Source organism: Tupaia chinensis, unplaced genomic scaffold (assembly GCF_000334495.1).
Source record: "Tupaia chinensis unplaced genomic scaffold, TupChi_1.0 Scaffold000320_2, whole genome shotgun sequence".
NCBI classification, from domain to species: domain Eukaryota; kingdom Metazoa; phylum Chordata; class Mammalia; order Scandentia; family Tupaiidae; genus Tupaia; species Tupaia belangeri.
In genome coordinates this window covers 2,539,177-2,565,210 of record NW_006159814.1, presented here as the reverse complement: position 1 = coordinate 2,565,210, position 26,034 = coordinate 2,539,177, and the positions used below count along the sequence as shown (strand labels likewise).

The 26,034-nt window shown below is 39.3% G+C and overlaps 1 protein-coding gene across 2 annotated transcripts in view; it reads left to right on the top strand.

The window, feature by feature from the left end:
* The first annotated feature begins 1,742 nt into the window (after window positions 1–1,742).
* THOC1 (THO complex subunit 1) overlaps window positions 1,743–26,034 on the top strand; it is a 47,479-nt gene continuing 23,187 nt past the window's right edge. Inside the window, exons 1-9 of one of the 2 annotated variants that reach the window (XM_014588991.2) lie at window positions 1,743–3,144; window positions 5,742–5,815; window positions 5,905–5,965; window positions 7,163–7,229; window positions 11,675–11,793; window positions 12,258–12,306; window positions 13,217–13,312; window positions 15,840–15,922; window positions 18,667–18,740. In XM_014588991.2, coding sequence (XP_014444477.2) covers window positions 3,091–3,144; window positions 5,742–5,815; window positions 5,905–5,965; window positions 7,163–7,229; window positions 11,675–11,793; window positions 12,258–12,306; window positions 13,217–13,312; window positions 15,840–15,922; window positions 18,667–18,740 — 677 coding nt within the window. In that variant the 5' untranslated portion in view covers window positions 1,743–3,090. The remainder of the gene's footprint in view (window positions 3,145–5,741; window positions 5,816–5,904; window positions 5,966–7,162; window positions 7,230–11,674; window positions 11,794–12,257; window positions 12,307–13,216; window positions 13,313–15,839; window positions 15,923–18,666; window positions 18,741–26,034) is intronic. The other variant, XM_006151606.3, reaches the window with a different exon arrangement.

The window sequence follows — 26,034 nt, the reverse complement described above, 5'->3', positions numbered from 1 at the left end:
CATACCCAATAGTGAGTTGTGAAGTTGAATAAAAATCTTTTTCTACACTGTCAATGATAATACAATAGACATCTTTTTAAAATGTATTACATACTTCCTTATCAAACATAACTCTGAGGACTTAAGATCATACTGATGTCTGTTATGTCTTTCCCCTTTTAAGTTATCTAGTTTCAAATTTGCTTTTTATAGTGTTTTAGGGCCAGCCACAATCCTTCCTCCTTCAGTCTCCCTTTGGAATTTTGGGCACACATGCACATGTACTCATGTGATTAAGGCACTGGACTCCCACATAGCCAACCACATAGCCTCCATCTCTCTCTGTCTCTCTCTGGTTTAACTAAATAATAAATAAATAAAATAATTCTTTTTTTTTTTAAAGAATTACTTAATTTTATTTATTCATTAACTTATTTTAATTTGACCAGAGAGAGAGACACACAGACAAAGAAGGAGAGAGAGGGAAAGCGAGAAAGCAAGCCACCAGGTCCAGGACTTGAACCGTGGTCAGCCATATGGGAGTGTCCAGCACCTTAACCACCACGCTACCTGCTGGTGCCATAAAATAATTCTTTTAAAAAATAGTTTTTTTAGGGGCATGGTGGTTCAAGTCCCAGGTCCTGGAGCCTAAAATCACGCCAGACATGTGTACATGTGTGTCCAGAATCTCAAGAGGAGAACAGATTGCAGCATAGCCATCCTCCATGGGAGGTCAGGCAAGGGGTAATCTCACTTTCCCTCTGACACTGTCTCCAGCAAGCACACATGCACAATGGCAACAAATCTTTTTTAAAAAAAAAAAAAGTTTAAAAAATTCTTATTTTGGTAAATATACAAAAAAATTATCATTTTACCATTTTTAAATGCAGAATTCAGTGGGATTAGGTACATTCACACTGTTGTGCAACCATCACCACCATCTACCTCCAGAACTTTTTTTACCAACCCTCATTGAAATTCTGAACTCATCAAAACCTCTCCATTACCCACTGATGATGGCTGCTCTTCCAGTACTGTTTCTTCTCTATCTTGCACTGCTTCACTTATTTCAGCTGCAAAACTGCTCCTCTCTCTCGCTCCTTCAAACACTGCCAACTATAACTTACTAGGAACTATTGTATAAAAACCATTTTTAAACCTCTAATATCCCTTGGCCTAAAACATTAATAGTCTGGCTCCAAGTTGACTTTCCATGCCTATTTCTGTGCAGTACCCCACGTAAAAGTCAAACAGCTGTCATTCACTGTGTTTCCTCCCTTTTGCACCTCTAACGCCATTCTCTCCATTTGAAATGTCTTTCCTATACCCTCCTTCCCACTCTTACATATGCTTATTGAAATCTTTCACAGTCCCTCTCACATTCTAATTTCTCCATGAAGGTTACTTGATTAACTCAGATGACAGTGACCTCACTTTTCTCTTACAACAGCTATAATCTATTTATAATAGAAAGTATATACTGTATGTTCCCTTTGTCACAGCCATACTAAGCTCTATTACTTTGTTCACATAAAGTTTTATTATTCACTCTAATGATACTGTTCACTGTATATGAAGTGCCCAACAAATGTTTGCTAAATAAACGGAATTCTCAGGGCTAGCCAGGCTGTCTAAGGATTAAGGGAATGAGATGTCACATTGCCCACCAAGATTCCAATCCCAGCCTCGCTTCTCTGAAAAACACACCACGTACATGTCCATGTATGCCCAAGATCAGAACAGGATGAAGAAATGAAGGAATTGTGAAGTGACTATACCCAAGGAGGAATGCTCTGGACAAAGAACATATCCTCTGGCCATTAAAAACCAACAATTCTAAGTCGCAGTTCCTTGATGGATGATAAACGAACTCCAGCTCTTCTTTTGGATTTTTGTTAAAAATAATTGTATTTACTTCTGAGATCTTAAGTTGTGGTACAAACAGTTAATAATCTTCTGTAATCGGAGACAATTGTATTATGTCACTTACCAAGTCAGCAAACTGTATTTCTGAATTAAATAGTTTTTACCAGTTTGGAAATTTAATTTATACAATCAAACCCAACTGATTCTGTTGATTCTAAAAAAAGACTGCAATGCTCCAAGTAGTCATCATTGTTAACAATTCCCACTTTGGGCCAAGACTCTTAAAAGCTATCTTTCTTAGATCCTGTGTTCTTATCGACGTCAATCCAAGGAACTATATAAGCGTGCCTAGCTTTCTCCGTTCAGGCAATAGGCTTAGTTTGGGTCAGTGCTTCTTTCTCAATATAGCGCCAACCGACTTAACAGCCACTCGGCTTCTCATTCGCCAACGCAAGGGAGAGGCACGGAGCAAACTGCTGAGGAGACACAGGTTTTGCAAGCGATGCCTGTACTCTGGACGCAGCGCCAAGCCTTTCCAATCAGCACCCAGTATCGTATTCCTCCTCGGGCATTCTCTTTAGGTAGAAAACTAAGGGCCAGCAAATTAAACCTATTAATAAATACTATTTATAATCTACACTTCCGGACAGTACTTCATTCATGCTTTACCTGTGAGGTAATTACTATTTATTTTCCCAAAGGAGGAAACGCTCTTGAGCTACAAGGCCCAAAAGCCACAAGACTGAAAAAACTGGAATCTGTCAGCACTCTGGATCTCAAGCTTCAGGGAAGATCGCGATCCGGCGGTCCACGGTTCACAGTCACAGCCAACGCTTCCCCAGCTTGGAGCTTCTCCCAGATAACTCATCTGCCTCATATTCCCGGGCAGTGATTACTTTCCTACCGGGGGCGTCCGAGCAGCAACATTCGCCCGCCTTCCCCAAACCGGGAAAACCACCACGCAGGCGCGGGTCCGGCCTTCTCCCCGCCCCAGAGCGCAGAGTTTACGGGACAGGGCCGCCCATATGCCCTCACCGCAAGGGTTAACCAAGAATCTGAACTAGCCATCGCTTGGCTGACTCAGTCTTCCAACGCCCACCCCAGCTCTGTCACCACCGGAGCTCCAAACCGCCAGCTTGCCTACGGATTCGCTCACAGGCCGCTCTAGCTGGCAATCTCGTTGCTCTCGGCTTGACGTCATCAGCGGGCGCCGCAGAGCGGTGGCGGGCACGCGCAGCCGAGAAGATGTCTCCGACGCCGCCACTCTTCAGTTTGCCCGAAGCGCGAACGCGGTTTACGGTGAGCTTAAAGCGCGGGAGTGCGGGCCGTACCCGGCGCTATTCTTTGCCCTCCTCTTCCTTAAGTTACTCGAATTTGACCCTGGGTAAAGCGAGACAGGTGTGTGCACCGCGGCATCCGCTGGGGCCGGGAGATAGTGAAAGGCGCACTACCTGCCTCTTCCGTGCGTCCTTTGCTCGCCTCACTCACTCGCTGGCGGGCCCCGTAGCCCCCCGCCCCCTTCTTGGCGTCTTTGTGCTCGGCTTGGAGAGCTCACCTGCAGATTACCTCTGATCCGGTCCACCTCCTCTGCTAGCAGAGCAGGTGACTCCGGAACTTGGAGGGGCAAGGCGGGAGAGATTTCAGCCGGGAGACTCGGCTCTCGCCCCGCCTCCGGAGCTGCCAGGTAGTGGTTCCGGCCGCCTATTAATCAGTCTTTAATCTTCGGTGTCCTCACTCCCTGAGTTCGATCTGGGAGATCTTAAGCGGGAAAAAGCAAACAGATCACCTTGAGGGAGGGATACTAGATGTTTTATTTCTGCCCAATGAGAAAGGGTAGTTTGAGCATTTGAGAAACACTTCACAGCGCTTAACTATCTGAATAACACAAGAGATAGGCTGTTTTATTATCACTGGTACATCAGATAGAAACTGAGACTCTCCACCCCCAAAGTTAAGTGCCTTTACATCTCGTTTATGTTTTCAGAATCATTTTCTTCATATGCATTTTGCGGAAACTCCTGTGCTTTGAAATTCTGCTAAGAGTAATTGTTAGGTTGGGACCAGCAGGTGGTGTAGTGCTTATGACAGTGGACTCTGGTATGGTTCAAGTCCTGAACTTGGCAGCTTGAAGATAACCCCAAACGCTCGTGTGTGTGTGTGTGTGTGTGTGTGTGTGTGTGTGTGTACGCGCGCGTGTGCGTGCATGCGTGTGTGACCAAGGTCCCAGGAGGCAATGGAGAAGAGATTGTAGAGTAACCCCCCGGGTGTGTATGTGGGGTGGGAGGAGTGATTTCTCACTTTCCCTCTCCCTGTCTCGCCATCTCTCTCCTCTCCAGGGTACACACGTTCGCTATGGCTCCCCCAAAAAAGTACTGTTAGGACTATCCAAGATCATATTTGCCCTGAAAGGGACCATTTAATTGGAGATCATATAGCCCAGTACTTCTCAATCTTCAGTATGCAATGGGGGTCACCTAGAGATCTTGTTAAATGACGATTCTGGTTCAGTAACTCTGGAATGGGCTCTGAGATTTTGCAGTTCTAACAAGTTCCCAGGCGATGCCACTATTACTGCTAGTACAAGAATCTACAGCAGTCCTCTTATTTAGTAGGTAAGAAAGAGGCACACAAGATAAAGAGATTTGCCCAAAATTACTTAGCTGATTAGTGAAAGAGCCAGGAATGGACATTTCCAGTATAGCTCTAACTACTCTGAGATAGTAAGATGACTTTTCATTCATACGTGAATTTTCACAGAATGAATGATTTGCAATATTTTTGTCTTTAAATAATGCCTAGTTTAAGACAGTTGGCAGCTGTTTCTTCAGTGTTTGCTGTGTGTAAAGGACTGTGCTGAGTGAGGTACCTCCAGGAGGCAGGACCTGAAATGAATGTGGAAGAAAGGGTAGCATTTGGATGAGCAAGTAGAACAAGATGAATATGTGAATACATTGGAATGAGCTTGGTAAGAAATGAAAAAATGACTAGACTGTGGTTTAGGTTATGTGTTGGGGAGTAGTGGGAATAAGATTGAATAGATTGGTTGAGATAACGTTATCAAGGACCTTGAAGGAGCTATAAAAGTTCAAAAACCAAAATATGTAAATAATGAACCCATCGGAGATTTTTTTTTTTTTTTAAACAGAATGCTCTCATAAATGTGGTATTTAAAGACACAGAAGGAGGGAAAAAAACTAGAATGGAAAGGTCTAGTTAGGAAACTCTTACCAGATTTAAAGTGACAAGGATCTGTCATTAAGTAGAATTTGTAATAAAGCTAACTGAGGGAATGTTTGGCGATTTTTTTCTAGGAATAACCATTTTTTAGTTAGACATACTGTTCACTGGACCAGTAGATGGCATAATGGTTACGTTGCAGGACTCCCATGTAGTTAACCACAGTTTGAGTACTGAACCCAGTGGCTTAAAACTCATGTCAGTGCCTGTGCATGCGTGCCCAAAATACCAAGAGGAGAATGGAGGAGAAGGGATTGCAACGTTGCCATCTCTGCTAGGGGCAGGAGTGATTTCTCACTTTCTCTCTCTTTTCTCTCTCTGTCTCTTTGGCAAACACACATGCTCTATAGGAAAAAATCTCAAAAAAAAAAAAAAAAAATACATACACACAAAGAAAGATACTGTTCACAAATGATGTTTTTCAGTAAAAAATAAGGAAAATATTTCCAATTTTTATTTTTCTAGAAATCTACCCAGGAGTGATTTCTCACTTTCTCTCTCTTTTCTCTCTCTGTCTCTTTGGCAAACACACATGCTCTATAGGAAAAAATCTCAAAAAAAAAAAAAAACAAATACATACACACAAAGAAAGATACTGTTCACAAATGATGTTTTTCAGTAAAAAATAAGGAAAATATTTCCAATTTTTATTTTTCTAGAAATCTACCAGAGAGGCCTTGAACAACAAAAATATTAAGCCATTGTTGTGTACCTTTAGCCAGTTACCTGGCAGGTAAGTTATTGATGTCTATGAAAAATACTTGCCTGAAATTTTATACTTATCCTGAGCTGTTTATAGAATAGGTATCTTGTTTTTCATAGTGAAAATGAAAAAAAATGTACCCTGGACCAAGCTTTCAGAGGTGTTCTAGAAGAAGAAATTGTAAGTATGTTGTTCCTTTATTCGTTGTTAAAATTTTGCTGGCCCATTAATAAGCCATATTGTTTTTAATTGCTTATATCCTTAGAATGTATATGAAAACGTGATTTTTTTTCCCTAGAGTGAGCTTGCTGCCTTGTGAAAGCTCACTCAATGTTAGTTGGCATAGAAGTTATGTCATAGTTTAGGTCATTGGTAGCACAGTAGTTATTTAAGAGTTTGGTTTAATAAATGAAGCAAGCCCCCTCCAAGTGAAATTTAAAAAAAGTCAATGTGAGGTCTTAGTGAACAAGCACTAGGGGTTGAAGATTTGCTGTCCGACCTTGCTATGTAAACAGTGACAGACCTTGTAGTGGCATGAAAGGTCCGGTCCTTGAGTGTTCAATGTAGGAGTTGAAATTCTATGGCCTCATTGTCCAGTGGCATTTCCCTCATGGTTAGGCATATGTAAATAATGCATTTTCTGAGTAAAGAAGTGAAATCTAACCAACAAAAATCTGAATTTATTTACCATTACTAGGGTTCCCAAATAAAAGGAACATTTCAACAGTCTATTCTTGGTCGAGCAAAGGTTGGATCCTAAAAAGCTAGATTTTCTTCTAATGGCCATAATACAGTGTCCCTTTGTCAGAAAATTCTGGATCAAACCGATTCTTCCTTTTGTTCAGGCTTAGTCACTTTCCCATTGTGAGGCATTGGGTGAGTTACTTTGGTTTTCTGAGTGTCAATGTCATTTATAAGGGGGGAAATAAAACCATTCATTCGATGTTGTTGGATAAACCACACTTAACGAACACTCAGTAAGTGCTGGTTATTAGGATTTTGTAGAACCTAAGCACTACCTACCATCTATTAAAACCCTTCCTCGAACACATTAATGCATTAGTACATTAATTCCTCTGGCCCTGCCTTTCCCCTGTGCCAGTGATGTAATTATGCATAGCCTTTATCATGCTAATGTAACCACTTTCCTGAGACATTGAATTTTGAATATGTCACCTTATTAGACATACTTCTACAATTACCAATTCTCTGCATTGCTGTTTTTTTTATTTCCATCTTAAAATAATTTTATCTTTTATAAGAACATTTTTAATTTTGTATTTATGATAATTTGATGTCAGAGAACATGTTTTCATTATTATCAAGTTGGTCTGAATTCTCACCCCTAAATTAAATTATTTTCTCTTCTGTTGGTAGATAAATCATTCAACATGTGAAAATGTTTTAGCTATTATTTCTCTTGCTATTGGGGGAGTAACTGAAGGTAAGTATGGTTTTGCTTTTTTAAAAAAAAAAAATCTTGGCTATGGTATGCTTTATTTAAAACTACTCCATATAATTCTCCACCTATCTGATTTTATTCATTTCACAAGTTCTTCCACCTTTGCCAAGAAGTTGTCCAGATCAAATTAGTTTATGCTTATTTCTCATCTTTATTATGTGGTGCACATTTTGGCAGTTTTCCTTGTTCTCCAGTTGTTTTGTTCAGTTAGTAAATATTTATTGAGCATCTACAGTGTGCCTGTTACTGAGCTAGGACTTAGGGGATTCAGTGGTGAATAAAACACATTCCCCACCTGTAAGGAGCCAGTGGCTAAAGGAGGAAACAGATGTGTGAAGGTCTTACTGTGGTGTAAATGCTAGGGTTGAAATAAAAATGAAGTATGGCTGAAGGGAATTATGTAAAAGTGTCTACAAACTTCTGAGTCCAAAGGAATCGGGAAAGGTTTTAGAAGGAGCTATGAGAGCTGGGATGTGAAGGATGGTAAGTTTGTCAGAAAGAGAGAAGGGAATAGCTGGGGAAAGGTAAAGTTCAGCATGGCTGGAGAACCGTGGAGCAGGTGAAACAATAATGAGAGCAGTGAGGCAAGAGTAGGGGTAGGTTAGAGTCATTTGTAAAGGGCTTTGTATGCCCTGCTAAAGAGCAGCTACAGAAGACTATATTGGGAGATACTGCTGACAGGAAAACTAGGCAGGGATTGCTAAAAGGGGGCAGTGCTATAGGGATAGTTTTGAGAGACTTAAGTAAATAATCCACACAATAAGTACATAGTGCCAACACAGAGCTCAATGAAATATGTACAGAAAGGAGAGATAAAAAATAGTTCATTGGCATTCTTTTTAACCAATTTGGTTAAAATATTCAGTTAATTCCTATACAGGGTGTATATCCCTTATTTAAATGCTTAAGACCAGATGTGTTTAAGATTCCAGATATTTGTCTGGATTTTGGAATATTTGCACATACATAATAAGATGTTTGGGGATGGGGCCCAAGTGTACACAAGAAATTAATTTATGTTTCATATATACCTTATACATCTAGCCTGAAGGTAGTTTTATACTGTTTATTTCTTAAGAAAGAGTCTTACTTTGTTTCAGTCCTTCTGCCTCAGCCTCTCAACTGCAATTACAGACATATACTACCATGACCAGTTCTTTTTCTGACAGGGTCTCACTGTGTTGCCTAGGCCAGCCTTGAACTTGCAATTCTACTGCCTCAACCACCCTAAGTTGCTAGGATTACAGGTGAAGTCACTTTAGGTTGAACTGGAAATTAAACCCAGGCTTCTGATGGCCCAGCCTATGGAGCACAGTGTTTTAGCAGCACTGCTCCTATGGCTGGGCCACAGTATTTCCTACTGGAGCATTTTGACTGCAACCGTCATATAAAGTCAGGGGTGGAATTTCCACCTATGGCATCATGGTAGCACTGGAAAAGGTTCAGATTTTGGAGCATTTTGGGTTTTTGGATTAAGGAAATTCATCCTATTATATATGTGAAAACTGCCTTTTTAATGTGTGAAGTTTTATTCCTATAATGTATTATTTTGATACTCCTATAAAAACTGAAGAAAAAAGTCTCCCAGAGTAGCAGCAAGCTATTTTGTGAACTTTAAGCTCATAACTTCTGAATTTACATGTTAAAATTTGAGCTGCTTATTCATTCATCACTCATTAAGCATACTTAAATAAATTCCACAATGCATTGTTCTTCATCTCATTTTTGCCAGACAGTTTGCAGTACATGCTTAGTTCATTAACTAACTTGATATATTATCATCGAAAGGCAGGTGATATTTTTGACACATGAAATTATATGAAGTCTATATTTAAAACTTTTACTTTAATTGAGACAGATGAGAACTTATAAACTTAAACTGTACATGAAGGCTTAAATATGTTTTTATTTTAGTTTGAGGGGGAAGGTGTCTTCTCAAGAGAGATTATTGTTTATATATGAGATGTATATTCAAATAGTCCGTAATACTACAACTCAGCAGTATTAATTATTTATTGAGCTTCTATTCATTGTCAAACATTGTACTGGTTAAAAAAATACAAAAATGCCTACCATTAAAAAATATAGTCGATATTACAGAGGTAATTAGAATATGCTAAATGCTATGATAGATTTATGTACAGTGTGCTTCAGAAGCATAGATGAGGTGGATTGCTCAAAGATTTGAAGAGATTTTAGATGAGCTGATGTTTATGTTTTGGAAGATGGAGTCAATTTTCCATATGATAAAGAGGAGGAAGACTAGGCAGGAAAAGCATAAGATTGTGGAAGTATGAATATAGCACAGTATTTAGGAATGGGGACGGGGTAACTGTGGCCAAGGTTAAGGAAATCAGCAAGATAGGTACAGAAAATAGGACACAAATTGTTCAGGGCTAGGGGTCTACGCCATAATCTAGTCGTTCCCGCACCTGCGAGCTCATCAGAATCACCAATCCATCTCTTTTCAAATGAAATTCCCAGGCTCTCACTTAGTTCCACTGACTCAGAACCTATGATAACATAATATAGATACTTTTCTGAAGTTGGATATCTATTTTACTAAATGTGAGTTAATTTATACCAGACTATACTGCAACTAAGGACAGAGAATAATAAGCCTCTTAAATCTCTTGAATGTACAGGACCTCTAGTATCACAGAATCTTAAATGCTGCTAGAGGCTTTAGAGGTCATCTAGTCCAATCTCATTTCTAGTCTAGCTGCCTTCTCTGCATAACATCCTTGACATATGTCACCCAGACTGCTGTATTGACGGAACTCACTGTTTGAATCTTGTCAGACATTACCTTGTATTGAGTTGAAATCTGCCGTGTGCCACTCACTGATTCTAAGCAGTATCTCACATCACATTCCAGATGTGATCTTACCAGTGCAGAGTAGAGCTGGAAATATTACTTACTTTTTCTGAACTACTATTTTGATACAAGGTTTTGAGCTTACAGTGCAGCTAGATTTTGCTCCCCTACACACCATGCCCAAGTGGCTACTTATCTTAAACATGTAACAAATGTTAGTAAGTTCCTGGTACCTTAAAATAGAAGGAAAAATGAGTAGAGATATGAAAGTATTTTTAAGCTAGTCTACATGACCTTTTCTTTAAAAAAATCTTTCATTTATTGTTGTTGACTTCAGAGCTAAACAGTTAACTTTCCACTTTACTATTCTTTCCCCTGAAACAGTACTGTGGTTTTTTGTTTTTCTTTGTTGTTTTTTTTTGTTTGTTTGTTTTTTTTTGAGAGGTTTTTGCTATAGGACATGTGTACTCACCAGAGAGACAGTAAGCAAGAAATAACCCCCCCCCAGGGGGGGTGGCCACACTGTAATCCCTTCTCCTCCATTCTCCTCTTGGGATCTTGGGCATGCACGCACATGTGCCTGGTGTTAGTTTAAGCCACCAGGTCCAGGACTTGAACTATGCTTAACTACATGGGAGTCCAGAGACATAGCCATTATACCAACTGTTGGTCCCCAATACTATTTTTAAATATTAAATCATAGATGAAGTCAGTATCAACATTTTTGTTATCTTTTTTGAAGATAATCTTCCCAAATCACAAAGACCATTTAGCAACATTAGAAAATATTTTGGAAATGAGAAAAGGGGAAAATACTAGTCATAATTCCTCTACTTTTAAAAACTGCCATTCATTTTGATATATGGTTTGGGTTGCTCTTTTTTTTAAGTGGCTCTAGTCTTTAAAAATTTACCATTGTAACCATAAGATATAGTTTTAAATCCTGCCTTTTTCACTTAACATTATGCCATAAGCATTTTTCCAAGTTATTATCATCATAATCAACGTTTTTAATTGGCTGCATTATATTTTTTTGAATAGCTTAGTGGTGAAGAAAACAGACTGTGGAGCCAGACTGCCTGGGTTCGTATCCCAGCTCTACAACTTACTGGCTCTGTGATCTTGGGCAAGTTATTTTACCTCTCCATGTCTCAGTTTTCCCATCCTAAAAAGTCAAGATAAGGTTACATTCTATCTTGTAGGGTTATAAGGATTAAATCTTAGTATATGTGAAACACCTAGATGTTATCAAGAATCATTATATCGTCTTATTGAATATACATATCAAAAATTACTGACGTGTGTCCCATTTTGGGACTTTGGATTGCTTCTATATTTTTTTCTTAAAAAGCCTTGTTATGAGCAAGAAAGTGTAACTTTTAAGGTATTCTTCAAAATTATTTTTCTTAGGCTGTTTTGCTCTATAGTTTTTAAACTTTTAAAATGGGCTCACACTCCACTTGAAGGTATTTGTACTGCATCTACACTTTTTGTATTGTTGAGAGATGTTAAAGTGTAACTTTTGAGGTATTCTTCAGAATTATTTTTCTTAGGCTGTTTTGCTGTACAGTTTTTAAACTTTTAAAATGGGCTTGTGCTCCACTTGAAGGTATTTGTACTGCATCTACACCTTTTGTATTGTTGGGAGATGTTTTGGATTGTCTTCCTTTGGATCAATGTGACACAATATTCACTTTTGTGGAAAAAAATGTTGCTACTTGGAAATCAGTAAGTGCCTTAGTTTATTTTTCTGCTAACATTATCTTTCTGTAGATCCTGAATTATATGGGTAGTGTTTTGTTTGTTTTGTGTGTGGGGTTTTGGGGGTTTTTTTGCTTATATTTCTAAGGTTGCTAATTGGCAAAAAGGTTATCCCTATGAAAGACTTATATACTGTGCTCTCTTGACAGAGCCAAATAAGAACCGTGTGTGTAGAAAAACTTGAAGTGCAAAATGTGACTGAGTAATAAAAATTAGCTTGAAAATAAATACACCCACTTAAGAGTTGCTTAGTATCAAGTTTACGTATCTTAAAATATTTTCATTTTGCAGAAAATGTTTATTAAAAAGTGAAAGTGGCATAGTGGATTCTTAGTGCATGTTAATGCTCTTTAATATTTTACTTCTTGTGACTTTGTGAAGGGTGTGCAACGGCTTCTGACAAATATTAATAATCTTTGTCTTAATTTCAGAATACGTTCTATTCCGCTGGGAAAAATTATTTACTACGTATGTGCAATGGTAAGTTATTCAATGACTGATAAATAATTGCTTTTAAAGTGAAAATAAGCCAGAAAAGCAAGTGGGTGAATTAAATGCTAATTTTTTCTTTTTAGAGGTTTTTGCTATAGGGTGCGCGCCCTCACCAGAAAGACAGAGAGAGACAGTGAAATAGAAATCAAGAAATCACCCCACAGGGAAGATGGCCATGCCACAACCCCTTCTCCTCCATTCTCCCCTTGGGATCTTGGGCACATACGCACATGCACCCAGTGTGAGTTTAAGCCACCGGGTCCGGGACTCAAACCATGGTCGACTACATGAGAGTTCAGCGACATAGCCACTACGCTAACTGCTGGCCCCTACATTTTGAAGATATATTAGTATCTCCATTTTTAAATAGCAGTTTGTTTTATTAAAACTGATTATTCACTTTAAACTGTTCCTGTTCTGGATGTAGACGTAATGAAAATTATAAGGGATTAGTAAATCGATTTCTTTTCTTAAGACTTTTTTGTTATAGGGCACTTGTGCTCGTCGGAGAGACAGAGAGAGAGAAAGCAAGAAATCACCCCTTAGGGGGGATGGCCACACCATAATCCCTTCTCTAAGGATTTTGAGCATGTCCACATGTGCCCAGGGTGAACACCACTGGGTCCAGGAACCTTGAACCTTCATCAGCCATGTGGAAGTACAGTGCCTTAACCACTATGCCACCTGCTGGCCCCAGAAATTAGTAAATTTTTTCTTGTCCCTGTTGAATTGTTTTGTTCCTAATTTACAGCACTTTTTTGTGACTGTGGTTTCTCACCCTGTTTTGAAAACTGCTTTAGGAAAATACTCTTGACAAACTGATTAAGAAACTTAACTATGGTTGTATTAAACATAGAATGATCATTTCTGTATGTAATTTTTATTTCTATATCTTTAGATCTCCTAAGAAGATTATCAAAATCCCAGAATACAGTTTTCTGTGGACGAATTCAGCTCTTTTTGGCTAGACTTTTCCCTCTATCTGAGAAATCAGGTACGCTTTTATACATTAAGTAAGTTCTTTGCAGGAAAATATTTTTTAGTTTTTAATGGACTAACATTGGCTATATTAGAGCTAACTCCCATAACCACTAGGCTGTGGGGCAAGCCCTTAAAGTTGTTGGGTTTTTTTTGTTTTGTTTTGTTTTTAATTTTCTTTCTTTCCTCCATGAGTAAGAAAGACAGCATGAGAGAGACAGCCACCTTCAACTGGATCTTCAAGCCATGATCCACCCCCAGCTTCAGCCCTAGATCATGGATGTGTATACTGGCATGTTCAAGAAGGTCTCCAGATACCAGCCTGGAACCTTCCCATGTGGCTCAGCCTCACAGAGTGTTGTGTTACCACTGCTCCACCATCTAGCCCCTACATATTTATGTATAACTTCTTTCTTTGACAGTAAAAGACTTGGCTCTCATTAACTTTATTTACTTATTTGCTATTCAGACTCACTTTTTAAAAGTATTTAACTTTTTCCCCCTTTATTCATGATGGAGCACATGCAAATGGTGGGCAGGAGAGAGAGAGAGAAAGGAATATTTGCAGTCCTCCAGTCCTTCAGCTTGTTGGACCCTTGCACACATATCTGACATATATTAGGCTCATGGCCAGGGATTCAAACTGTGGTCATCATGAGAGATCTGGCTTCTCTTGAACAGCTAAATACCACTGCTCCATGGAACCAGCCCATACCCTCACTTCCTGTTCTTTAGAGAGATTTTTTTTTGCTATATGTGCACTTTCTGGGAAGTCAAAGACACAGAAATCAAGAAATCAGTTCTCCCATCCCACCAGAAGGGATGGCCATGCCACAGTCCCTTCTACTCTCAGGATTTTGGGCATGCATACACTTGAGCCTGGCATGAGTTTCAAGCTGCCGTTTCCAGAACTTGAACCATGGTTGTCCATGTGGGAGTCCAGCACTTTATTCACTATGCCACCTGCCGGCCCCCTACCCTTGCTTTTGATCAATGTAATTTACATGGCTGACCCCATAGCATAGCTGTTAAGCATTCTGCATTGGCAGTTGGTTCTCTCATGACTGGCTGCAGTTCAAATCCCAGCCCCAACAGCTAGAAACACATGTTGGACGTCTGTGCCTCCAAATTCTGATAGGGTAGAGAAATGGAGGAAGAATTATGGTGTGACCCCTCCTCATTGGGTTGGTGACCCGCCCCCTCCTGCAAGCATGTGTGTGTCTAGCAGTAAAAAATAAAATAGAAAAAAAACATAATTTAAACTTCTGCTTCAGAAAAATTATAAATTACTCCATACTGCATTTTCTGAAATTCTTCTTAAATAGTCACAAATAAGAAGGATCAACTTTTTAGCATAATATACCTGAAATTCTGTTTATTCTTTTTTTTTTAAGAGGTTTTTGCTATAGGGCACTTGTGCTCACCAGAGAGACAGAGAGAGACAGACAGAAAGTGAGAAATCACCCCCTGGGGGATGGCCATGCTACAACTCCTTCTTCTCCAGTCTTCTCTTGGGATCTTGGGCATGCATATACATGCACCCAGCCCGAGTTTTAAGCCACCGGGTTCAGGGCCTCTAACCTTAGTCAACTAAGTGTGCATCCAGTGACGTAACCATTACTCCATCTGCTGGAGAATATTCTAAAGGCACCTTTGAGATGTCAGTTTTTTGTTTGTTTGTTTGTTTGTTTTGGGGGGAGTGGGGGTTTTTTTGTTCAGTTGGTTTTTTTGCTATAGGGCGCGTGCGCTCTCCAGAAAGAGAGACAGAAAGTGAGAAATCACCCCCCAGGGGGAATGGCCACACCACAATCCCTTCTTCTCCATTCTCCTCTCGGTATCTTTGGCACGCACGCACACGTGCCTGGTGTGAGTTTAAGCCGCCTGGTCCTGGACTTGAACTCCGGTCAACTACATGGGAGTCCAATGACAAAGCCATTACACTAACTGCTGGTCCTGTTAAGATGTCAGTTTTAAGAGCCACCAGATGGTGCACTGGTTAGGGCAGGACTCCCACATGACCAACTAAGATTTGAGTCTAGGATCCACTTGCTTTATCACTTTCTATAGCAAATTAAAAAATAATAACATTTTAAAAAGCATGAATTTCACGGTCAGCCCGGTAGTGTAACAAGTGCTATGTAGAAGCTAGATCCCAGATGGCTCATTGGAGTTTGAGTTCCAGCCTCATATGTTCACACCAGACATATGCTTTCATACCCAGGGTACTGAGAGAATGGAGAATCAGAGGGAAAAGGATTGCAGTGTGATCAGGTCCAATTGGGGGGTTACTTACTCTTATTCTCACTTCCTTGTGCACACATATATACACATCCTATAGCAGTTTTCAGAAAGGAAATGAATTTTTAAAAGGATTTGAACATAAAATGTGTTATTTCTGACATGATCTTTGCTTTATTTTGGATTTAGCATTTTATGCATTTTGGTTAAAAAGCATGAATTTACTTCCTTACACAAGTTTAGGCATCAGTAACTTGATATGCTTTGAAAATCTTTGCTTTTTTTTTGGCCCCCCGCCCCCATAGGTCTTAACTTGCAGAGTCAATTTAACCTGGAAAATGTCACTGTTTTCAATACCAATGAGCAGGAAAGCACCCTGGGCCAGAAGGTAAGGCCAGTATGAAATCTCACAGAACATATTTATAAGTTTGTTATTGGGGTAACCCATATGAATGATCCTCTAAGTTACCAAAATTTTGAAAACCTGTTTTTCTGATTTATAGAAGTAATATGTATTCTGTATAAGAATAATTCAGATAATCTTTGAAATAGAAAGCTACTATACCATAATCTAAGTAGCTATACTTTCTATATAACTTTTTAATGATAGTAATCATAAGGTAGATTATGCAGTAGCAGTGCTTTCTGTTTTAAACAATGTTTGATATTTTTACCAAAGTATCTGTTACTTATATAAATACATATTACTGGGTTGTCTGGAAAATCATGACACATTTTTGCATAGAAAAACATAGAAAAATAAGTCATGACTATCCTAATGACCTAATATTTCCATAACCACTCACAACATCCTCTGTCTAACCTCATAGGAGTTTTTGTTTTTAGAGAGGTTTTTGTTATAGGGTGAGTGCGCTTGCCAGAGAAATGGAAAGCAAGAAATCACCCCACCCACCTACCTACCCAGGGGGTGATGGCCATGCTATAATCCCTTCTCTTCTATTCTCTCAGGATCTTGAGCACACAGGCATACACACCTGGTGTGATTTTTAAGCCACTGAGTCCAGGACTCAAACTGCAGTGGACAACATGGGAGTCTAGCAACATAACCATTACGCCATCTGCTGGCCCCAGGAGTTTTTCTATATATGTTTGAATGTATGTTATTTTTTCCCAAAATGAGGGCTTACAATACATACTTTTGAAATTCACTTTTTTCCTTTAACTGCTGTATTTCTACATCAGTACATTGTGATCTGTCTCAGTTATGACGACTCATGAGAAGTCTTTGGAAGGATATCACAGTCTCTTGTCAGTTGTCATTTATCTGTAGATAATCTCCAGTAGTGAAAAATTATTAACAAAGTTATAGTATGTTATATATATCATTGCTAAATTATGCAGGTATTTCATTAGTATAATTTTTTTTTAATTGTTAAAGAGGCATGTGTGCTTGCCAGAGGAGACAGGAAAGGGGAGACAGGGAATGGCAGAGAGCATCCTCTTAATGGGACACAGACACGCCACAATCTGCTCTACATTTTTCCATCTTGTTGGGATTTGGGACATTCACACACTTAGGCTTATTGTAATTTTTCATGCTGTCAGGGCCAGTATTCAAACCATGCAGTTATCAATGTGGGACCTAGTTTCCCTAACCACCAGGCCACAGGGCTGGTCTATTATAAATTCTGTTAAGTAAAATCGCTGGGTCAAAATGTGTGAATATTTCAAACTTTGATAGCTTTTGTCCAGTTGATTCTTAAAAAGGTTGTATCTGGGGTCCAGCAGTTGGCGTAATGGCTGTGTCACTGGACTCACATGTAGTCGACTGCGGTTCGAGTCCCAGACCCCGTGGCTTAAACTCATGCCGGGCGCATGTGCGTGTGTGTCCAAGATCCTAAGAGGAGAATGGAGGAGAAGGAATTGCGGTGTGACCATTCCCCATGGGGGGTGACTTCTCGTTTTCTGTCTCTCTGTCTCTCTCTGTCCTGGTGAGCACACACGCCCTATAGCAAAAAAAAACTTCTCCAAAAAAAAAATATTGTATCTGGTCTGGGTCCATTGTGCAGAATAATGAGCTGCTCAAAAGAAGCCAGATCCCACGTGTCAATTGCATTTCAGATCCCTGGCCTAGTCAGCCTGAAATACACCAGGCATGCATGTGATTCCCCAGGATCAAAGGGCTAGAGTACTGGAGAAAGGGGATCATGACGTAAGCAGACCCCATGGAGTGTACTCATCCTTCTCTTTCTACCACCTTCTCTGACATTTGTGTTTATGTCCTTTATCATGAATATAGAAAAAAAAATTTTCTTAAGTTTGTTCCTGTTTACACTGCCACCAGTGATCCATGGAGGATGCCTGCTTATTTTTCAATAGCCTCACACAAAGACTGGAAATTACAAGTTTTTAAAAAATCTTTGCTTAATTGATAAATTGGGCAATTAAACAAAGAAGATTTGAAAAATAAGTCTTCTTCTAACTTACATTTCCTTGGTTATTATTAGAGTTCAATAACTTATATAGTGATCGAAAGTTATTTTTCTCCTGAGAATTGCCTATTCATGCTGTTTGTACATTTTACTGTTGAATTGTCTTTGTCGTTATATGTATTTCCAAAACATTTAGTCGTATACCCTTTATTCTCAGAAAATGTACTGGCGATGTTTAGAGATACATTGGTTTAAAACTTTCTGTCTTGGGACCAGCAGCTAGCATAATGGTTACGTCACTGACTCCACGTGATTGACTGTGATTCAAGTCCTGAACCCAGCGACTTGAACCTCACACTGGGTGCATGTGCATGCGTGCCCAAAATCCCAAGAGGAGAATGATGGAGAAGGGATTGTGGCATAGCCATCCTCCCTGCGGGGTGATTACTTGGTTTCTGTTTCTGTCTTATGGGTCAGCACACATGCCCTATTGCAAAAATTTGTCTCAAAACAAAACTTTGTATATCTTCATGACTGTTATATCATTTTCATACTACTCTTAAATTCTTGGATCCATGATCACATAGAAGTCCCACTATCATGATTACCCATAGGTATAGATAGTTACTGTGACTAAATGTCTCAGATAATGGTTGTTTAGCTGTGTGTGATGACTTTCTGTTCTAGCATTTACCTGACAGCTGATTCATGAAAATCTGTACATTCTTTTCTAATTTAGCACACTGAGGATAGAGAAGAAGGAATGGATGTAGAAGAAGGTGAAATGGGAGATGACGAAGCACCAACAACTTGGTGAGTTTTTAGAGGTTTAGGATAACTCTCTTTACAAAGATAATCCCTTGGTAACTTACCAAGTACTGAGGTGAGGATATAGACAAGAAGGAAGGGAATCATGCTTATAGATCTCTCTTACTGGTAACTGTCACATATAGTGCTTAAAATAATAAATCTAAATCACTAATGGGTCAGTCAGTTGGTTTTAAAATTATGTACAGGCAATTCGGTGTTTACCTAGCCCATTTTATGCATGTAGCCAACATTTTAAAAGCCAACCACAGGCAGCCTGAGGAGCTCCTCCTCTTTTTTCCATTGAAGTTATGGACTCCTGTAGGTATTGGACTGACTTTTAATGAAGTAAGAGAAATAAAAAAGCTGTTTTCTCTTTTTTCTTCCCCTTCCTTGCCTTTACCACTGCTTTGTTTTGTTTATTTGTTCGTTTGTTTTTTAATCTCATCCTCCATACCCCTGGGTTTTTGTCCCAAGTAATATCTTCCTAGTGCTAGTTTGAAAGTATGAGGAAGAAAAGAAGGAGGGTATTAAGGGAAACTTTTGTTTTACAAGTACCATTCCAGGTGTTTGAGATGATGAAAATCATCATCGTTTGTAATTAAATTTCCATTATATCAAGAGGGAATTCCTATATATGCACAGGGACACGTATTCTTGGTAGTTTAGATTTCAAATTCAAACACATATTCCCAAAAGTAACAGTATGGCTCCAGGCTTATCTCCAGTACTTCCTACTCTTGGGACCTTGAGCAAGTTAACTTCCTGGGAACCAGCAGTTAGCGTAATGGCTATGTCACTGGATTTCCACGTAGTCGACCACGGTTCGCGTCCTGGACCCAGTGGCTTAGGACTCATGTCGGGCACGTGTGCATGTGTGCCCAAGATCCCGAGAGGAGAATGGAGGAGAAGGGATTGTGGCGTGACCATCCCCCCTGGGGGGTGATTTCTCGCTTTCTGTCTCTATGTCTCTCTCTGTCTGTCTGGCGAACGCATGCACCCTATAGCGAAAACCTCTCAAAAAGAAAAAAAAAAAGGTTACTTAACTTCCCTACAACTCAGTTTCAGCATCTTTACAATGTGATAATGCTACCTACCCACTGCAGTTGGTGAGGTGACTAAGATAATGATGCAAAATGGTCTATTAAAGTACTTCATATTCAGAGTTTTTAGCACTGTAATTATTGATGTTGTATTGATAAATGTAAAGCTCTTAGAAAGTGTCTATTTGATAGCCAGAAGCTATCACTAGCTATAGTTATTTTTTAGAGAATTTTTTTCATATACTTATGGATAGAATACAAAACAGGGCACTAGGCCAGAGCAGTAGGCACTAAGATGGTAGGTCACCCAAAGTGTAAGTAGCCCCAAAGACACTGCCCAATTCCTTTTTGTCTAGTTAAACTCTTTCTAAACCTGTGTTAACAATTCAGCCCTTTTTTTTTGGGGGGGGAGAGGGTTTTGCTACAGGGCGCATGTGCTCGCCAGAAACACAGAGACAGAACGGACAGAAAGTGAGGAATCATCTCTCAGGGAGAATGTCCATGCTGCAGTCCTTTCTCTATTCTCCTCTCGGGATCTTGGGCACACACACACACACACACGCCCGGTGTGAGTTTAAGCCACCGAGTCCGGAACTCAAACCACGTTCGACTATCTGGGAGTCCAGCAACATAGCCATTATGCCAGCTACTGGTCCCAAGCACTGTAATTTATAAAGCAGAACACATTATCCATGTATTTACAATATGAAATCTGTATCAAATTTGGCACAGATCTACCAGTAACAATTTTTGTATTAAAAAATTCCAATGTGGGGACCAGCAGAGGGCATAGTGGTTACATCACTGAACTTCCACGTAGCCAACTGCAGTTCGAGACTCAGACCCAGCAACTTAAAACTCACTCTGGATGTGTGTGCTTGCTTGCCCTAAATCCCAAGAGAAGCATGAAGGAGAAGGGGTTGATGACAGCATGGCCTGGGGAGCGATTTCTCACTTTCTGTCTTTCTGTCTCTGTCTCTCTGGAGAGCACACGCACCCTTTTGCAAAACCCTCTCTTAGAAATAAAGTCCAATAATGTGTGAAGTCCTATAGAATAGCTCAACATTTACAGATTATGAAAAGTTTGACTAAAATAGTTACAAAATGTTCCACTTTAGATGGAAACTGTTATCTCTAAATTTGTTATTGCTTGCAAGTACAATAGTTACATTTTCTTTGTGTGCATAAAAAGAAAGTCTGTAATTTTCAGCGGAATGGCGCAGATGAGAGGCAAATAGCAGTAGTCTGAGGAATAAATGCAAAATTGTGAAGTAGTGACATGCAGTACAGATAGCTCTTTAAAGAGGTTTATCCATGAAGGTTGAAAGAGAAAACTAATATCTAATGGAGGAAAATATAACCAAGAAAGGGAAGGATTTTAAGGAATATGTTCAAACTATAAAAACTTTACAACAGTAACATACAAATACTATTTTAAAATGTATTCTGTGAGGTACAGCAAACACATACAAAATCATTAGAGATGAAAGGGGGAGCAATCAGAAGCTTTTATGGGTAGGAAGTAATAATTACTGACTTGAAATAAAATTGTAACTAGTGTTGGGGCCAGCAGGTGGCGTGGTGGTTAAGGGCACTGGACTCCCACATTGGCCGACTGTGATTTGACTCCTGGACCTGGTGGCTTGCTTTCTCATTTTCCCTCTTTCTCACTCTCGCTTTCACTCTATCCCTCTCTGGTCAAATTAAAATAAGTAAACAAATAAATAAAGTTAAATGATTCTTATAAAAGAGAGAGAAGACAATTGTTACTAGTGTCAAGCATTAAATCTGAGGTTAATTCTTGGCAGTAGAAAAAGAAAAGGACACATAATGGTTACATGATTTTCATTCTCAATTAGTTATAGCCTCCCATTTTTCTTCAGAGGAAAACTTTCTCTGTACTCCATCTTAAAAGGGATTTATTTAGTCTTACATGTTGTAACTAAGTAACATATGTGTTTGATTTTTATTTAAGTTGTGCTATAGGGCACATGCACTTGCTGTGGGTGGGGCCTGAGAAATACCCCACCCCACCTCCAGGGATTATGGCCATGCCAGAGTCCCTTCCCCATTCTTTCCAGATTTGGGTCTCACACACATGTGTCCTGCTTGGATGGGTCCAGGACCCAAACCACACACTCAGCCATGTGGAACCCAGCTGCCTTAACCACCATACCACCAGCTGATCCCTGCGTGTGATCTTATATGTGAATATATAAGTATTATACATACATATTATCTTCAAAAACAGGTTTGTTCTGGAGATTTTTTTTTTAATTAGCAATGTATGGAGATATACAAATATTGGTTCTTGGTATTATTCATAGATACAAATAATATACATAGTGCTTCTCTTTTTTCAGTTTATTTTCACATGTTATAAAATGTTTTTTCTGCAGGTTTTTTTTTTAACTCCATGGAAAGCATAGAAATGTAATTTTTATTGTAAATCAATGAAGTTGCTTTAATTGTAGGGAGAGGTTGATGCTCAGATCGTTGTTTTCCAGTTTTCATAATTATTAATGGAGAAGAGTTTAGGAGAAATGAAAGTAGTATTTTAAGATTTTTTTCAAATATTGTTGATTACTGATAAAACTTTGATAAGAGCTGGATTTTGGTCAATAAAAAGTACTCAATATTTGGTTGATTGATTGATTGCAATAGGGCACATGCTTGCCAGAGAGAAAGAGAGAGAAATCACTCCTCAGAGGAGATAGCCACCCTGCAGTCTCTTCTCATTCTCGTCCCAGGACTTTGGGCACACATGCACACATGCACATACACGCTGTGATTGCCCAAGCCCCCAGGCCAGGGCTCGGACCACACAGTCGGCCTTGTGAGATCTAGCTATCTTAACCTCCATGCTACCTACAGTAGTCTACATTATTGATGTGCGGCAAGAGCAACATACTTCAGATACTTGGTGTTAATCTAGCAAGGTAATTTTTTTTTTAATCTAAATCAAATTAATTTTCCTAAATTATTTACCTGACATTATACATAACAAAGCTATTGTAATCTGGGTGAGTACAAGGCCAGTAGGTGGTATGGAGGGCAAGGTGCTGGGACTCTCACGTGAATGATCATGGTTCGAGTCCCAAACCTGGTGGCTTTTTTTTCTCTCTCTCTGGTGAATGCACATGCCCTATAACAAACTTAAAAATGTTAATAAAATTAAATAATTATTTTTTAAAAAATCTGAGTGCATACTTAAGCATACTTTCAAGCCTCTTTTTAAAAAATAAATGTATTAATATTGTGGCTGCTCTTCTTGAAGACCAAGAACTTTTTCAGTAACTTCCAGCTTCACAGCTTTGTTCTAGGAAGCTGAAATGGTCAGAGGTATGAATGCACAATAAGCAGCATGTTCGCTCTTTGCGGAGATATGTACACTTTTTTCTTGAATCGATATGCCAGTTTATAGAAATTTAATGAAATAATTTTTTAAAAAGATATGATATTGACTTGTAGTTTGTGATCTTAACATGAATTAAATACCTGTAGTGAGATTCTTTATCAAATGTGCTTCCATATGTTTGATTAAATACTTTTACTTTGTTCTGTGCTCACTTCTCTATCTTCGAACTTTTCTGTAAAAACTTAAATTTTAGACTAGAATTATTTTATACTTTTCTACTCAGACCTCCTTATTTAATGTACAAGGTAACTATACTGGCATTTTTTAGTCTTTCAAACGTGAATTACCTTCTCCTGCCAAAAAACAAGTTTGAAAAGAACATGGTAAAAATTACACTCACTTTATTTTATTGTAATCCTTTAAAAAGCATTGTAATGTTTGCCCTTTTACTCTCATAAGGGGATCATCAGAAAAAGTAATTTTAAGTGTATCCATCCAAAAGATGAAGAATGGGAGATTAACTTACTTTCTTTTATTGGCCAGAATAGAGAAAGCTGGACTGTTTAAATATGACACTGTACGGATCTGTAAGCCAAGTTTCTGTTTCTCATATAAAAGTATAGTCTTACTTGGGGTCAGCAGATGGCATAATGGTTACGTCACCGAACTCCCATGTAGTTGACCGCGATTTGAGTCCCAGACCCAGCAGCTTAAAAAACTCACACCAGGTGCTTGTGCCCAAAATCTAAAGACGAGAACAGAGGGATTGTGGTGTGGCCATCCTCTCCGGGGGTAGGAGGATGATTTCTTGCTTTCTGTCTCTCTTTTTCTCTCTCTCTCTCCAGCAAGCTCACGCCTCCTATAGCAAAAACCTCTCAGGGACCAGCTGGTGGTGTGGTGGTTAAGGCACTGGACACTCCCACGGGCCAACCACAGTTTGGGTCCCAGACCTGTCTGCTTGCTTTCTCACTTTTTCTCTCTCCTTCTCCCTCTCCTCTCTCCCTCCCTCTCCCTCTTCCTCTCTCTCTCTCTCTCTGTCTCTGTCTCTCTCTGGTCAAATAAAGATAAATGAATAAATAAAATTAAATAATTATTTTTTAAAAACTCTACAAAAAAAGTACAGTCTTACTTGAATTCTTAAGTAGACATAAAGCTTAGAGAACAGACCAGCTATAATCCATACGTTCAGTTTATTTTTGTTTTTTAAAGAATTATTTAATATTTATTATTATCTTTTTTTTTTTTTTTTAATATGACCAGAGAGAGACAGAGAGAGAGAGAGAATGAGAAAGTGGGAAAGCAAGCTGTCAGATCCAGGACTTAAACTGCAATTGGTCATGTGGGAGTCCAGTTTCTTTAACCACCTTCCAGTGCCTTTAACCACCATACCACCTGCTGACTCCTCAGTTTATTATTTTGAAGGAATAGGAGGGTCGGCAGGTGGCATGGTGGTTAAAGGCACTGGACTCCTACATGGCTGACTGCTGTTCAAGTCCCAGATCTGGCGGCTTGCTTTCTCACTCTCTTACTCTCACTCTCTGGTCAAACAAACAAATTCTTTGGGACCAGCAGTTGGCGTAATGGCTATGTCCCTGGATTACCATGGAGCCGACCACAGTTCGAGTCCTGGACGCAGTGACTTAAACTCATGCTGGGCATGTGTGTGTTTGCATACCCAAGATCTGAAGAGGAGAATGGAGGAGAAGAGATTGCGGCATGGCCATACCTGGGAGTGATTTCTCGCTTTCTGTCTCTCTGTCTCTCTCTGTCTTTCTGGCGAGCACACACGCCCTTTAACAAAAACCTCTCAAAAAATAATAATAATAATTCTTTAGAAAAAAGAATATATGAGGTAGTACACAACTATGTTTATAGACAATTTTATAGAGATGTTGAAAAGTTTTTCAGATATGTGAGAATATGAAATACTATCTGAAGAATTTTTGATACATGGTTAATATTACTACTGTTTTGAATGTTGATTTTACCAAAAACAATCTCCTGGACAAAAAAGGCTGAAATGTTTACTTTTAACATTTTAAATTGAAACATCTTTAAGTATAATGATTGCTTGTAAATTTAAAAATTAAAAGAATGTGGGGACCAGCAGTTGGCATAACGGCTATGTCGCTGGACTCCCATGTAGCGACTGTGGTTCAAGTCCCAGACCCAGTGGCTTAAACTCACGCCGGGTGCGTGGGTGCATGTACATGTGTGCGTGTGTGCCCAAGATCCCAAGAGGAGAATAGGGGAGAAGAGATTGTGGTGTGTCCATCCCCCTTAGGGGGTGACTTTTTGCTTTCTGTCTCTGTCTTTCTGGCGAGCACACATGCCTTATAGCAAAAAACTCTCAAAAACAATATTTTTTTTCGCCATAGGGCGGGCACCACCACAGCCCTCCAAAAAAATAAATTTAAAAGACTGTGTATTGGCACTGTAAATTTGTAACTTAGCCAGATTCAAAGTTGAATTAGTGATGCCATAATAAAGGCACTAGAGAAAGGGCTTATTTCTGTTATGCTATGTTGATGTTATGTGACCTGTTTGTCTCACTCTGGGCCTTATTAACTTAGTGTATTCATTGAGATATAATGCCTGTGGCTTTTAACATACATTCAGACTAACATTGGTTTAAAAACAGGATTTGATTTCCTCTAATGTCAAAGTCTAGAAATGGGTGGTTCAGGGCCAGCCGGTCCAGCAGCATACTCAGTGATAATTGGCTGGGGACCCAGAGTGCAAGATGGCTACAGTGCGAAGTGGCTCATGCTCACATCTATCAGTCTAGCCAGCAGGAAAGAAAAAGACAAATGGTAAAAGGTGGCCCCACAGTTACACATTTGACTTCTGTTCCCAGCTGATTGGCCAGAATTCAGTCACATGGCCATACCTGAAGCAA